The 15,813-nt window shown below is 51.0% G+C and overlaps 1 protein-coding gene across 5 annotated transcripts in view; it reads right to left on the bottom strand.

The window, feature by feature from the left end:
* FMNL3 (formin like 3) overlaps window positions 1-15,813 on the bottom strand; it is a 53,995-nt gene that overhangs the window by 13,907 nt on the left and 24,275 nt on the right. For all 5 annotated transcript variants that reach the window (XM_043563806.1, XM_043563810.1, XM_043563807.1 and 2 more), the window contains exons 2-5: window positions 8,388-8,471; window positions 6,318-6,398; window positions 5,961-6,037; window positions 2,716-2,799 (exon numbers count right to left, since the gene is read on the bottom strand). In XM_043563806.1, the coding sequence (XP_043419741.1) occupies window positions 2,716-2,799; window positions 5,961-6,037; window positions 6,318-6,398; window positions 8,388-8,471 (326 nt within the window). The remainder of the gene's footprint in view (window positions 1-2,715; window positions 2,800-5,960; window positions 6,038-6,317; window positions 6,399-8,387; window positions 8,472-15,813) is intronic.

The following is a 15,813-nucleotide window of genomic DNA, read 5'->3' on the forward strand; positions in this document are numbered from 1 at the left end:
TAAGCCCCCTGGCAAGCCCACCTCCCCCCCCTTAGACCTCTAGGGCAATGAAAAGCAAAGAGGGCAAGAAGAGCAAGCAGAGTTGGGCAGCAGAGACCCAACTCTGGTCAGGAGAGCCACCAACACAGGACAAGGGCAGTGCAGGCACAGGCAGCAACCAGGAGGAGGGCCGGAGGACATGGGAAGGCTGACGCAGGTGAGCTGCTGCTCCCCACTGGCCAGGCAACTCCAGGAGTGACCTCTTCCTGGGCCCAAAGGGACCCAGGGAGCTGGCAGTCTTTCTGCACTCCTGGCCTTAGACAGGGCATCCCAGAGAAGCTGTGGCTCCCCATGGAGAAGCTGCCCTGTGGAAGGGTGGTGGGGAACAGGTCAACTGCAGGTCTTGCTGGCTGGCAAGCGGCAGCGGCCAAAGGGGTGCCCTGCAGTGGCCCAGTTGGTTCTGAATTGGGTTCACGAGGGCAGGTCTGAATGGAAGGGAATGGGGGTCCCAGCCAACCTAGAGTGGGACAGTCCTCTATGTTCAAGAGTACCATGGTCCCATCCCAGCACTGGTTTTTAGTGACTGGGTTTTCTGTGGTTCTACTTGAGACTTCTAGGTTTTCTGGTATAGAGGCTCCTTGGGCTTCAGCTTCCCTGGGGGAAGAAATCACAGGTCGAGGGTGTGGACTGGGGTCCTTAGTGCCTACAGGAGTTGGGACAGTTTCTCTGTCACTTTCTACTTCTGTGATCACCATCAGCAGTTTGGGAGTGTGACCAGGGCAAGGAGGGCAGCTTGAGGTCACAAACCCAGGGGGCACTGTCTTTTACAAATCCCCACGTCTGAGAAACAAGCCCCACTCTTCTTTCCTGTCCTCCTCCTGCAAGTAGGTCATTAAGGACTGAACAAGCATCTCCTACAGGCTCTTCCCCCAAGGAACCTTCTGCTCAGACATGCATAGCCCCAGGGTCAAAGGCACAGAGGCCAAGGCTTTCTGTAATGAGAAATGATATCTGCAGATATCTGAATATTCCAAAGGGGCCAGAGCAGGCTGCAGACTCTTGACGATCAGATGTTCGATGGGCTCTCAAGTAAACATCAGAGGAGTCTCCCTGACAGGGAAATTTGCCAGTGGCTTGGCAGTGACTTCCCTCAATCAATAATAGTATTCCCTAGCACTGGTACATGCAGTTTACAAATAAATGCCTTCACCCAAACTCTATCCGGCTTCACCCTTTTCCTTTCAACCCTTCTCAAAACACACTTTCTTTCCCCTCTACCCCCTTCCCTCTGCCCTGAATCTTTCTTTCAAAAACAGAGTCAAAGGCACTGCTGTGGACACTACTATACTGAGGATCCAGTGTATTTTGGTTTTGAGCAGCTGGGATTTGATTGCTTTTCAAATGAGATAGGCTTATTTGGAAAAATGATCTACATCTTTTTACTATAAAAGCTCTGAATTAAAAAAAAAATCACTTCAGCAAATGTTTTTCATTTCTTTCTATAAAAAGAGTGGTTTTTAAAGGGATAGGAGGATCATGAGGCATGAGTTCTGCAGGAATGGGAATGAGGACTAGGCCACTCTTGATTTTAACAGGGAAAATGACCTGGAAAAAGTGACAGGCCAAACCTAGGAGAGGCATTAGTTCAAATCCCTAAAGAGAGAAGACTGAAGACCTGCTAGACAAAGGAGAATGGCCATGGGCAAGGACAGTAACAACAAAAGTGAAAGTCTAGGCTAGGACCGAGTCTCAGAACTGAGGAGTTTCCCATGAGGAGTTTCCCAGGACTCGGGACTTTTGGTGCTAACACTGGGAAAAGCCCTGGACAAACTGGGATGATTAGTCAGCCAAGGGCTGACTTAAGTCTTGGGTAGAAGTCTGAAGTATTTATTGGTCATCACATGAATGATCACTATAATCCCTCTTTCCATATATTCAGGTAATTATGGTAGGTTACACCGCCTTAAATAATCATAATTAACACTAAAGTGGCCAGGGCAATATGGACTTACTACGTTCCAAACACCACTAACTGCTTTACACACATTATCGTCTAAACCTTACAACAACCCTGGAACATGGATCTCCTTTTATAGAAGAGGACGTAAACATGCTTGAGGTCACATGGATAGTAAAGGACATAACCGAGACCCACAACCAGCTTTGTGGTTGTCATACTTGAAAGCCCTCGTTTTCTTCACCACCTCATGCTGCCTTCTCATCTGTACCAATTCGCTTAGGGCTACCTCCAACCCCCAACCTGCTTGAAAAAGCCTCCTGAATACTTCGTTTTTAGTTTGGGTCAAAGGTCATGTCCACTGCTCCTAGGGCCCTTCAGCAATGACCTGCAGTAACCCTCTCGCATCTCACATTTGGAGACCCAAAGGAGAATCTTAAAGACAATTTTCCAAAGGAATGAATCCCACCAGGCATCTCTCCCAGAATCCAGGACGTTTCCTTTGACTGCTCTCAGCCTGGAGTCTGGATCCTTTGAGTTCTGATCCCGAGTGCCCTTTCCATATCGCTCTCCTTCTGTTCCCCACCTGGCATTCTTTGCAGATCCCAGACATCCCTTGGCTGCCTGTCCATTCCCACACCATTGCCTGGGCTCTTCGTCTTGGCCTGGGATCTCCATTCCCATCTTCACTACTGCAACCTCACCCCTCCTAAGCAAATCAGAATGGGACTGTGTCCTCCCTTGTTGGTCCTGAGCCCTGGCCCCAGGGTGGTACTCACATGACAGAACATTGGGCAAAGGACAGGTAATCCACCAGCACATCCAGGCCTTTGTTCTCATCATTCAGAAACTCTCGCACCCACCTGCAGATAAAGGAAACATAGTGGAGGGGTCTGCTAAAGTGAGTCGAGGGTGAGGAGGGGCCTCTGACCCAACACCCACTCCTGAATCCTCTGGAACTTAGCACCAGGCTGGGAAAATGCTGAAGTTCAAAACCCATGGCAGACTCATCTACAGTCACATCGCTGGCCTAGACCTCTGCTAGGTTGGGGAGCCAGGAATGGGGAAAGGTACAAGGCCTTCCAATACCATGTCAGCCAAACAAGCTTTCAGGAATCCTCTCCTAAATGGCCAGGGACCTGGCTCAATCATTTTCTGTGTCCTTGAGGTCTAGCACAACACTGGGTGCACTGTCCTTGCTTGATGTTTATTGGCAGAATTATGGGGAGGTGGGAGGTTTATCAAGAGCATTTACCACAGGCCGCTGTGCAGAGCTATGCCTAATAACATCTCGCAGGTCCCCAGTTTGACTGAAGTCTCAGTCAAAAGACAGGCGGGAGGGGTCAAAGAGAAATCTGGAACAGAGACATGGTGGGCCAAAGGGGCCTTCCACCAAGTTCAAGGAAAGATATTTGGGACCATAGTGAGCAAAGAGAGATATGTGGGGATTCTGTGTTTAGTTAGGGTGAGTTTGGCAGAATAGGAAAAGGATGGGGGAATAGTCAGGGACTCAAGTAACTCTAGAATGGTTATGACCACTCAGAGCCAGACTGAGGACTCGGGCCCCTTCAGCCAGAGAGGCAGGAATGAGGACAACAAAGTTCCTAAAGACAATGGACCAGGCATTTCCATCTTTCTGCCTTCAGGCCTCTTGGCCTAAGATACCCCTGGAAGGAAATTCAAGAGCCGATCCCAGGAACACTGTTACAGGACAGGTTCATTCCACAGCACAGAGAGATATAAAACTCTCAGGACAAAACCCTGACTCTCCTGAGCGTTCTGTTCCCTTGGATGTCTGGGGCTCTTTACTGGCCAGCTGTACCCCACAGCCCTGCAAGGCCGCGTCTCCCCCACAGCTGGAACACCAGCGCCATGTTTGCTGGCCACACCCTGGGTTACAGTGAGAGGCTGGGCCAGAGCACCAGGCTCAGCTGAGGCTGACTGACACCGGAGCTGCCTGAAGTTAGCTTCCTCTCTGGGGGCCGACAGGCCTCCCGTTTCCTGTCTGTCTGCTCTCCAGCTCCCCACCCCCTTCTCATTTCCTGTCTGAGTCTACACTGCTATTTTCGGGATCTTGACACTTTGAGGAGAGGTTAAAGGGCACTTCGGCAAGGGAGAGAAACCAATACAAACCAGAGAGAGGAGGAGCTGGTGAGGCTCTGGAATCCCACTTCCCAGCCTGCCCCGCTCCAGGGCCTGAGTTCCCATTGGGCTGCCCCTGCACACCCAGCTTCGGCAGGCCCTCGGGCTGATCAGGCTATGACAGAAGCAGGATCCTCCTCTCCCCACCTTGCCCTGGGCTCCCACTGCCCTGGAGCACTCACACCCCAGCCTGACAGCCTGACAAACTCTTCCTGCCCAGAAATCCAGGAAGGAGCCTGGCCCTCCCCACATGATTACCACAGCCTGGCCCGTCCCCACAGACAACAGGAGCTCCTAAAATGCCAGACACTATGCTCTTCCCTGGGAACCAAGGGCCAGGTCCAGACCTCTGACTTGTGTGCCAACTGCCAAGAGGCCCCAGGCCTGGGAACCGTGCTGCTCTGGCCCCGGCCCCTGGCCAGTGGCCAGAGAGGCAGGCACCAGGTAGAAGGGGTGAGCAGAAGGGAGTGTCGCACACTGCTCTGTGGCCCTGTCCCAAGAAGAACAGGCCCCCATCCTCATGCAGCTAGACTTACTATGAAAGAAAGGAGGGCCTGAGAGGGAGGGGAGGGGAGAGGAGGAGAAGGCCCTGTGGTAGGGTGCAGGGTGGTAGGTGGGATTGGGAGCTGCCATCTGTTTCACTCTTGCCTTCACACACAGGGTAGCTGACGAGGCCCTGTCACTCTTTCCCTGTGCGAGGATTTACCAAATAAAGCCGGAGGTTTAGTTTCCTAGCATGTCAGCTTTCATTCCGGTTCGTGGATGAGGTGTAGGAGCCAATTCTGGCCACCAGGCACAGCTCCGAGGCCAGGAACTATCCCTTTCCTGTTCTCTCCTGTGCCATTTCCCCTGTGATGGCTGCAGCAGCTGGCTACAAACAGGTAGCCTCTATAAGAGCCCCAGGCAGACTCAGCCTGGGGTGAACAAGTGGGCGGCTGTTGCGGACAGAGGGGGAAATGCAGATGATGTCATCTGGCTCATTCTACCTCTGCTCTCAGGAAGCCCAGGACCCTGGAGATGGCACCTGCCCAGCCACCCTACCCCCACCCCGGGCTCAACTTCTCACTCATGCAAGCTCTCAACATTTGTGCCAGGCCCTTCGATCAGGATCATAGCCCTGCCTGCAGTCCAACATCAGGTATCCCTCACTATCCTTTGTGTACACACACACACACACACACACACACCTTTCTCTCACTCTCTCTCTCTCTCTCACTTTCACTACATATACTCTGATTGGTTATGGTTTTATAAAACTGAGACCACTGCCACCTTTCATTGTCCCTCAGGCATTAGCCTTCTGCCTGTTTAGCAAGTTCTGGTTCCCCACTCAGAAACTAGAAAACAAGACTCACGCAGTTCCCAGGGGCCCCATCAATAGGTTGGCAGTACCAGGGTCTGTAGATACAGAAGACGTTCAACTCCTCGCCCCCACTGCCTTAGATCTTCTTCCTTGGTGCACTAGGAAGCTTCTTCTGCTTATGAACTAAGATTGTCTCGTAATCAAGAAAATAATCTTCTGGGCACCAAACAGTCCAGGAACGAGGTCTCAGCTACCCGATGTAATATGCTCCCCCATTCCTAGCATTCTCTGGGCCTCCCTTGGCCCAGCCCCAGGCCACAGGCAGACTCTAGTCTCAGCTGCTATGGGAATGTCTTCTACTCAAAGCCACAGGCTGAAGACCCCAGGAGAGGCCCCAAGCTTGCCAGCAGCATCAGTCAGCAGCTGGCAGAGCTGAAAAGGAGAAAAGCCAGAAGAAGAACAGTCTGAAGCTCTGGGGAACTAAAGCCATTCAAGGGGCAACTGTGCCTGATGGCAGGGAAGTAAACAGGCAAACCATCCTCAGAAGACACCAGATCCTGATGGCCGATTCGGACTCACCCAATGTGGTTGGTACGAAGTGAGATCTCCAGCTCCCTCAGTACTTTGGTTGACTCCTGAACTCTCCTCCTGAACTTCTGTAAACATGGAATTTCCTGTCACTATTGGAGGCCCCCAATCCAACTTTGCAGTACAAACAAAAGGGGTAGAAAAGGAAAAGGAAGGGATACAAGAGAGCGGTTATAAGCCTTCCCTCTGTTATTAGCCGGCCACTCCGGACCCATGGCCTCCAAACCCAGCAACCAAAGTCCCATTGCTCAGAAGCAAATGTCCCACCCCGAGTCAAAATGTTTGTGCCCAAAACCCCATAGGACTGTAAGGGACAGCAAGGGGGGGCCTCCCTGCCTCACACTTCACCTTCCGAGTTACGCTGGGGTCCAAGAAGCTCTGGAGTTTCTGGATGTAAGTGTGGGGAGGATTCTTCACCTGGAACCGCTCCTGTGAGGGAAACACACGTCTGTGCACAGACACCCAGAGTTCTGAGGAGAGCGCTGAGGAAGTCGAACACTCATGGTGTCCAGTGTGAGGGGACCAGCCTCCTAAAGTCGTCACCTGGCCCTTAATATCACCTAAGCCATAGGTTCTCTTCCTTATTTTCAGGTGCTTCCCATCTATTGCCATCTTCCCCTTCTCCAATTAGTGATCTCTGAGCCTAAAATATTTTTCTATGCTGAAAATTATTTTAAGAGCCTGCTGCTTGATAAGATGTGGGTTTTACAGAGCTGAGAATAGCACCCAAAATAAAGATACAATTGAGAAACGGTGCCCACTGCCTAGCTAACTGATGGGCTGGGATTAGGAGGGCCACGGAGAGAGGAGCTAGGCTTTGTAGAATGCAGCTTCCTCAGCCCTGAAACCCAGACTTGGGACCAGACTGGCGTCACAGTACTAACACATTCAGGGCTGCAAACACACTTTCTGCTCCTTGCCCAGGCCCCGGGCCCTGACAATTCAGGCAACCTCAAACACTGAAGCCTGCTTTTGGTGAGGTCATCCCCCGATCCCCTTCCACACAGGGCACAGGACCATACCCTCCCCATTTTGGCCCAACCCCCGCATCTGACCCAAGAGAAAACTCAGGGAAAACTCTTAAGCATTCTGGTCCTGTTAGAGCCTTCACAACTGAGATATCTGAAGAGTTGGTGGGGGGCGGGAGGGGGGAGGAGCTGCAGAGGGTCCAGGAGAACAACATAATGTTAGGAAATAGAAACTAAACACAAAATGAAAGAAAAAAGAAAGGTTTGAGAAATGCTGAAATTATGTGACCTAAAAAAGACTGGAGACATTATCAATTAAAGAAACTCAGTACCAACCGGCTACTGTTCTGCAATCCCCAAGCTGACCATGCTCACCAGCTCCGCTTAATGCAGAACACATGGAAATGGGCCTTCCCTGGAGAGGAGGGGACTTGGGCTAGGCTCTCTGAAGCATAATTCTACCAGAGGTCAATGATTTGGGAGACAGTGGAGCATAATAGTAGCACAGATGGAGTTGGCTCCAAGTGACAGGCAAGGTACTGAGCCTTGGGGTTCTTCATCCGTAAAACACAACAGTGCCTTCCTTGAGGGTTTTTGTGAGGACTAAACGAGATACTTCAGTATATGTAAAGTCCTCGGTCCACAAGAAGTACTTAATAAATGTTAGCTATTATGACTCTGCTCAGTGCTTGAAAAGAAATAATAAATTTGTGACAAAGCTGAAGACAAAGTGCTGGGTAAGCACGTGGCCTACATCCTGCACCAGGTGCTTTCATACCCCAGGAGGTAAGGAAGTAAAAGCGGACTCTCCTGGCTGTGCAGACAGGCCCATCTGAGTTCAGAACCTCATGGCCTGTGGTCTCCAAATGTGTGCAAGGGAAAGAACCAGGCCATGGGTGTTGGTTCTTGGTTCTGATAATCTCTATGTTCTCTTCCAGCTTGAAACACCATTCATGTTGGGGAGCTTTCCATCCTCACGTTCTGAGATTTGGGAACAGAAGACTAGGGGGCTGAGTCTTTTCATTCCTAGAGGCCTGTAAATAATGAGAAAAGGCAGGTCTAGGGCAGAGTGAGAAAGAAACGGTCCTTTGGTCTACCCTGCCAGGCAGAGCCCTCATCCTGAGGAGAGGCAGAAACGGGGTCTGTGGGGAAAACTACTCCACTCCTCTGCAGACAGACAGACAGCCAGACTTACACAAACTTCCTCAGGCTCCTGCCCATCAGGAAGAAATCAAGACAGCTCTTTGTAGGAGTTAGAGAGGAACTTGGCCTACCAGCCCAGTCTCTGTTGGGAGCATCCTCTTGGAACAGAAAGCGAGCATGAACCGAGGTGAAGCCCAGGCCAGAGTTTCTCGAGGGACCCCAGGGCTATGGTCAGTGCCTTTGGCCCTGCTGCCTTGTCCAGCCCAAGACACAACCCCTGCTTCTGGACCTGCCCCAAACCTCATACCTGGTCACAGATCAGATCCCACTTCTTCTCATTGTCATACTGCCGCAGGAGCCGGGCCTTGTCAGGAGGCAGGTTCATGGAGCTCTGAGGAGAGAACCTGAGTCAATGGGCTGAAAGCTCCCTGCACCCAGAGAAGAGAAAGGCTGAAGCATGCATACCTTTTCCCTCCTGGACCCCCCAGCTTCACCCTCACACTCTGTGGCTGATAAGGAAGGCTCAGAGAGGCAGGGCAGTCCATCTGCCTCCCCTTCATATTTAATTCAGTTTGGTTGAGCAATGTTTTCCAATTTAGTGAGCCGAGATTAACTTTATTTTAAAATGAAAACAGATTAAAATAGAATAGGCTAGAAGATACCAGAATTAACTGCAATGTTTCATGAAACTTTTGTTTCTTTTATGTCTTAAGTAATTTCATATACATATGCACACACAGAAGTCAGGCCATAACATGTGTTTCTTAACATGGGACAAGGCAAAAAAGTTTGAAAGCCACCTGTCTAAAGCAACACATTTCTTTTTTTTTTTTTAATGTTTATGTATTTATTTTGAGAGAGAGAACACAAGTGGTGGAAGCACAGAAAGAGAGGGAGAGAGAGAATCCCAAGTAGGCTCCACACTGTCAGCACAGAGCACAGCATGGGGCTCAAACTCACGAACTGTGAAATCATGACCGGAGCCAAAATCAAGAGTCAGATGCTCAACTGACTGAGCCACTCAGGCGGCCCTAAGGCAGCAATCTGCTTTTCCCCCTCAGCCTGAGGGATGGGTGGCCTTCCTGCATGGTGCACAACCGAGGGTGAATCCTGAACCAGCCACAGCCCATGTAGGTGCTACGAGTCTACCCCTTTTCCCCATACTGGGATACAAATGCATGAGAAGGACCTTAGCATGAAGGTAACTGCTCATTTTTCTAAGGAAATAATTTACAAAATTTCAGTACTTTAATCATTAATAGCAAATTACTTGTGACATACCTTCCAATTAATTAAGACACATTAAGTCATTTTCTTTTGCTCACTACTGTTTGCTAAATGAATAAAGAAAGAATAAAGAGTGAGGGAAGCCCAAGGCACCCATGATCTATCCCCACACAGGCTAACAGTCCTACCTTCCCCTCCTTTACCCCCATCCAGTCAAGCTTCTCTTCTAACCAGCGTGGCTGCCTTTGTTGCAGGTCATAGCCCTTGCCTCTAAAGGCAGATCATTGCACCTGCCCCCCACCCCATATTCCTGAATCAAATATGATCTCTTACCTGAAGTACCACGGCTGTTTGGTAACCCACAGGACTTCCCACAAATCTGACTTCTTCCCCCAGCACGCTGCAGGCCACCTGAAAGGCCTTCCTCTCATCTTTCTCTCCCTTACTTACTGCTCCAAGTTCAGCTCTAACTCGCTGGTCACCCAAGCGTGACCACTGGGTTACATCTGCCCACTCCTTGACATCCTCATCCCCGGGGACACAAAATGTGTGCACCCACGATCCTCGGGAGTCACACAGGCCCTGCATTATTCCAGAAGAGTGGGAGTATCCTGGGAGTCGGCCCTCCATATTCTAAGAAACTGAAAGAAAAACCTTAAATATCATTTATTTCTGTTAGATTTATCTATTATGTATTTATCTACACACATACTATTAAACTAGTTATACACTCTCTTAACCCCTAAAGGACTGTGTCTATTCATATGGTCTCCAACCCCTGATAATGTCTAATACCATGATAGGCACCTAGTGGAGAGTAAGTGGATGGTAAACCTAAGGTTAAGACATCCTGGTTCTGAGTAATGGGCCCAGCTCCACTACACTTCAAAAAAGGAGTATGGTTGGGATTTTTGCTCAGTGTTTAGGAATATCAAAATGGGGCGGGAGAGAGAAGAAAGAAGGGGAAGAGGATCACCCATCATACCCCTCCTCATGGTTTCCGCTGCCCTGCTAGTCTGCCTGAACTCCTGCAGGAAAGAGGGGCTAATCAAATCCCCCTACTGCTGATGCAGTAGGGATGGCTGGCTGGGCAAATACAATCCCGAATGTTCTCTCTGCAACTCCTAGGCTAAGGGCCAATATCAGCATGTCTGTGTGGAGAAGAGGACAGGGGCAAGAGGCCACAACAGAACAGAGACCCAAAGGTTGAAGGTGAGCTTAGACCAATGTCTCCCTCTTAACCACAGCCAGGCTGCTGCCAGCTAAGCCTAAATGAGACCAGAGCAGAAACAGACCTCAGGCCTGGTTCTGGTTCTGTGCACATCTTGAGCACTTCATTGTCTTCTGCCTGTTTCTCCTAAGTCTATGCCATGGAAATAGAAAATAGTTGTCTCCCCTGGAAGAAAGTGACTGGCGGAGAAGGCGGTGCGGGGTGGGGTTGCCGCTACTGTGGCAGACATCACATCCTGTCTACACCAACTTCCTCAGCCACCCACTATCAGCTGCTGCGGCCTCGCGCATCCCCACCTCCCCAGGTGAACTGGGGAGGAAATGTCTGGTGCCCCCAGGGCTTCGGAGACGGAACAAAGTCACCCCCTTTGGGAACCCTAGCCTAAGAGCCTGGAAAAGGCACCTCAGGGACCTGGTAAAACTTTAGATGCCCAGGAGAGATGGCCTTCCGGAGTATGGACACTGGTGGCAAAAGCATGAATCAGCTGTGACCACAAGCCCACAGCCTCCAGTCTAGAGCTTTGTGTGGCACTTTCTAGACAGTGATGCTGTCTCTGCTTCTCTGCTTCTGTGGGGCCCAAGTGTGATGGGGAAGGAAGTGGGTGGGGGAATTCCCTCAGCCTCCAGCACTCCCACAAGAAATCAGTCCCTGGCTGTGGGGTGGGAGCCACCCACCATGGGTTTCTCTCCTTGCCAGACAAAGGCATTAGGGCTTCTGACTCTAATCGATAACGTGTGTGAGTCCAGCAGGCTTCTGACGTCTTGAGGAAGGACAACTTCCTGAGTTCCAGGGACAGCCAGGGAACAAACCTGACATGTTCTGGTCTCAAAGGTGTGTTTCCTTGACATTTTTGTTCAGTGGTTCCACAGAGACTGTGGGCTCTCTTAAGGCAGCAGCTAGGCTAAATTCTTGCTAACTCCTCACTGAAACCCTTGCTGAACAGAAAGGGGGTGCAGCTGTCTTGGAACAGAGGCACCAATTGTGGAGTCAGAGAGCCCAAGATCAACTTTGGGCTCTTCAAAGCTCATCCATAAAACAGAGATAATCTCACTACTTCACAGGATTTTCTGAGGATTAAATGATAAATATTTTATGTCCATATGTGTCTGGAACACTGTGGGTGTTCAACAGTTTTGTTCCCCTTCCTCTTGAGAATCCGGTGTAATGTTCTAACATCCCAAGGACCCCTCTTGGCTTCTCGGTCGTCTCTATCTCTGCCTCTGTCCCTCCTTCAGCACTGCTTCTCAACGCTTGGGACAGAGTAATCCTTTATACCTACCCCCACCCTCTCAGCCCTCCCATCCCTAAGACTAGGAGACAATTATATACCAACATCCTTGAGGAGGGAGGGGGAGACCCCAGAGAGATGGAAGGAGAAGGGGAAGATGAACTCACACCGAAAGCAACTCTGAGACTAATTCCTAAATCAGAGCAACCAGCCAGAAATCTAATAATAAAAACCTATAACGGGAAGCAGCAGAAAGGGGTGGGTCTGATGCTTCTCCGGCAGGGCTGGTCTGGTTGACTGCCAGTTTGAGGTCAGGCACAGAGCCCTGATCAGTGCCTAACCCCCTCCTGGGTTCTGTGAGAGCAAGGGCTCAGTCCCTCCAGCAAGGCTTCCTGACTCCCCACCCACCCCCTGTCAGCCCCAGTGAAGCCAAGGAGGAATGAGGGGGCTCTGGTCACAGAGGTTCCCTTCCCTTTCCTGCTCTGTACCCCTAGCCAGTTAGCCCCTCCTCATTTCCTTCCCATAGCTGGGGAAGGGAAATGCCGGTGGGGTTGGAGTTTCCTTTGAAGGTGTGGGTCTTGCTCTGGGACTCACCCCTGACTCTGTCAGTCTCCTTGGGCCGGGTCTGGGGAAAACCCAACAAACAGAAATAGGAAGGACCAAAAACTCCTGTTTCTGTTGGTCCGTCAATCATGATAAATCTTAGGAACAGAGACGAACGCTGGCCCAGCTCCTCTGAGAGGCATGAAGAGGGATGTCTGAAATTTTCCTGCGAAGGGGATTCTGGAGTCTTTAGGGAAGGCAGGTAGAGACTGTTTATTCTGAGCAAATATAGAATGTGGGCTGGTTTTCTCAGTGTTTTCCCTCTCAGAACCACCTCCCACCAAGTGCCTTATGGCTGACACTTCTCCCAGGTATGGTAGCCCCAGTCCCCGTGCTCAGCCCATGGAGGGTGGGGAGTCTGAGAAGCTGAATCTAGAACTTCCCCAGAGATTAAGTGAAGCACTATCCTGGGCACCACATGCTGCCGAGCCCCTGGCCACAGCTGCCAACAAGTCCTCTTAGGCACCCACAGATCAGCCCATTGTACAGATGGGCAGAGATAGAATATGGTGAGGAGCCACAAGGTTTGGGAGCCCAGGAGACTGCTGTAGGAGGAGCTGGAGCACTGCGTTCCCGCCCTGTGTTCCCGTCCTGCATTCTCTCACAAACCAACAACTCTGCCCAAGCCAACAGCAAAGCAAGCAACACCAGGCACAAAGGCCCAACCCCAGCTGCCAAAAGGACAGAGCACTAGGAGTGGCCCAACCTGCCCTCCACGTATCTCTACTGGTGGGCAGCAGCCACAGCTGTGGCCAGCTGGGCATCGATCCCAAAGGGCAAGAGCCCAAGGAGGTGGGAGGTACCAGCTCTGCCGCCTCAGCCCCCTTGGCGGCCACAGCCAGCCCTGCCGCAGTAGCAGCTCCCAGACAATGAGAGTTATTTTCAGCCAGCGCTTTAACACAAGCCAGCTGGCCAGTGTGCAGGGCGGGAGCCCTCCACCCAGCCCGCCCAGACGGCAGGCAGGCAGGCCGGTGGCCCAGCCCACTGCCTACGCTGCTGCTGCCGCCTCTGCGTCACTGTTTATCTTCTTTCAGGACAGCTCCTCCTAAACTCCCCACCCCCAAACTACAATCCTGTCAAAAAGAAATAAAAAGTCAAACTAAAACTCAGAGTTTGATCAAAGATCCAAGAGCTAAAGGGAAGAAGGTCCGGAGCAGCCCCTCTACATCCCCCCACTCTTCCCCAGTCCCGTAACTGGTGGGAGTAGTGCAGGGGAGGAAACAAACGGATAGGAGGCCAGGTCTCACTGCAGCCCTTACGGACCAAACCAACTTGAGCCTGGTTTTGCTGTCAAGTGGGAGACTGCTCTCCTTGCCTCCCTCCCATCCTCTTTCCAGAACTCAGGTATGGAGATAACACTTGAGACAGCCTGGAATGAAATGGAGTCAACTGTAAAAGGTTCTGGGAGAAGAACCGTGTCCTGTGGCAGAAAAGCAATCACAAGATGGATTCAGGACACTTGGCTGCAGGGAGAGGTGGGGGTGAACGCTTCACTCGGCCCCCTGCACATGGGAGAATTCGAGGATAAGAAGAGGTGCATTCTAGGCCTCCAGCCCTGGTGCTGCCTCAGGAGTGCAGTTGGCCTCTGTTCCTCATTGCCCTCGGGCTGCAAGCTCCTGCAGGGAGCTCAGGCTGCAGACATGCAACACATCTCTAGCCACACATGGCTTCCTCTAGGCCCCAGCTGCCCTATCACACTTAGGGGAAATTTGCTGGGGCACCTCACGACAGAGGACATCAGAAAAGTAGGTGCTCCTCGACTAAATGTTTGTACTGGGTAGGTGTAGCTTTCTGGTTTTGTTTCCTTGGAGCTATCGCTCTGGGGATGAGCTGCCAGGGGAAGGCCAGCTTTCACAGGGCTTGGAGCCCTGACTGGAGAACGTGCTTCTGTGGTCACTGATGACTCTATAACCAGAAATGACTTGCTGAGCAGTTATGGGCCAAGTCCCTGGGCAGCCTGGAGGAAAAAGAGATGGGTTCACCAGATGTCTCGGGCTGAGCTCTGCAACTCACACCAGGGAAGTCAGAGGAAGGAGAGGCCCTAAAAGGCCAGCATCAATCAAAGAGGTAGCTTTTTCCAAATATAACCGTACCCCCAAGGCCTCTTCCTAACCCTGGAGGACCTTTAGATTCGACCCTGGAAGGCAAAGGAAGTTGGCCACATCCCGAATGCCAGCAAATCCCCAATTCCACCTTTGCCACACTGTTGGCCTCACACCTGATGTCAGGTAACCTGGCGTCCAGACGCCAGCTGAGGACATCCCTTATGGCCTATTCGGTCAAGGAGCACACAAGCTCACATAGGGGAACTCATGTTAGCTCTTCCCAACAGAGCCCCCAGGCCCTAGCTAAAAAGCTACTGCCACAGCAACTTGATCTGTCTGCTGGCTCCTCAGCCCCTCCTCGCGGTTAGCCAGACCCACACACTCCCCAGTTACGCAGAATGGAAACTATTCTGCTGGGGGCAGCTAGATTTCCAAAGCTAAGGAGGCTTGAGACAGAGAGCCTCACATTCTCCCTGTGGACAGCCAAGGTGCCCCCTTCTCCTCATGATATTCTGCCCTCCTGCCTGGGGAGCCCTGATAGGCAGCGCTACCTCTCAGAAGACACAATACTAACGTCCCACAAAGGGCATTTTCCTCTCTCTCCCCAGACCACAGCCTGTTACTTACCGAGACTCAACGCACATCCCTCCCAGGGCCTCTCATCCATACCTTCCCTTCCATTCCCACTATCACCATCAGATAGGCCCTTATTGTTTACTCCTGCCCTCTGGGATAACCTTCCAGCTAGCATCCCTACTTTCAGCCCTCCTTCTCCTCCAACCTGCACATGGATGAAATTTCTCAACTTCTCAGCAACATAAGATAAACCATGTCTCTTCTCAAACAAGATATCTTCTCTCACTTCTTATCATTCACAGAAGAAAACCTGAACTTTGGCATGCTGCTCTTAACATCTTAAAATAAGAAAGAGATTCAGAGGTGGGATTCTGCCTGGGTTGGCTCTGGCATCTCTGACCAGCCTTGTCCTCTTCTGGAACAGCCACTCTTGCTTGTAGTTGGAGTTGCTTGTAACTGATGCTTCCCCAATCTCCTGAATCCCTACCTCTTACTGACTCAAAATCCATCAGCTCCGTGACCACCCAGCCTAAAATAATCAGCCCCTCTTCTGAGCTCCAAAGCGTAATCATATGTGAAAAACGATATGGCAGAGACCTGCTTGCTATGCCCCAACTTCTTCTCCTCATGCTCCTTAGTAATGAATCTCCAAATTTCAGTTGAGCAGTTGGCAGCCCAGCATTGATATATTTCTCATCTTCCTTTGCATTTAGGTATAGCTATGTGACCTGTGGGACATAAACAGAAGTAGTGTGTATGATTTCTGAGAGCTGTCATTAAAAGGAGGGAGCATACTCTTCTTTTCTCCTTTCTGCTTCCAGCT

This window comes from Prionailurus bengalensis, chromosome B4 (genome assembly GCF_016509475.1).
Source record: "Prionailurus bengalensis isolate Pbe53 chromosome B4, Fcat_Pben_1.1_paternal_pri, whole genome shotgun sequence".
Classification (NCBI taxonomy): Eukaryota; Metazoa; Chordata; class Mammalia; order Carnivora; family Felidae; genus Prionailurus; species Prionailurus bengalensis.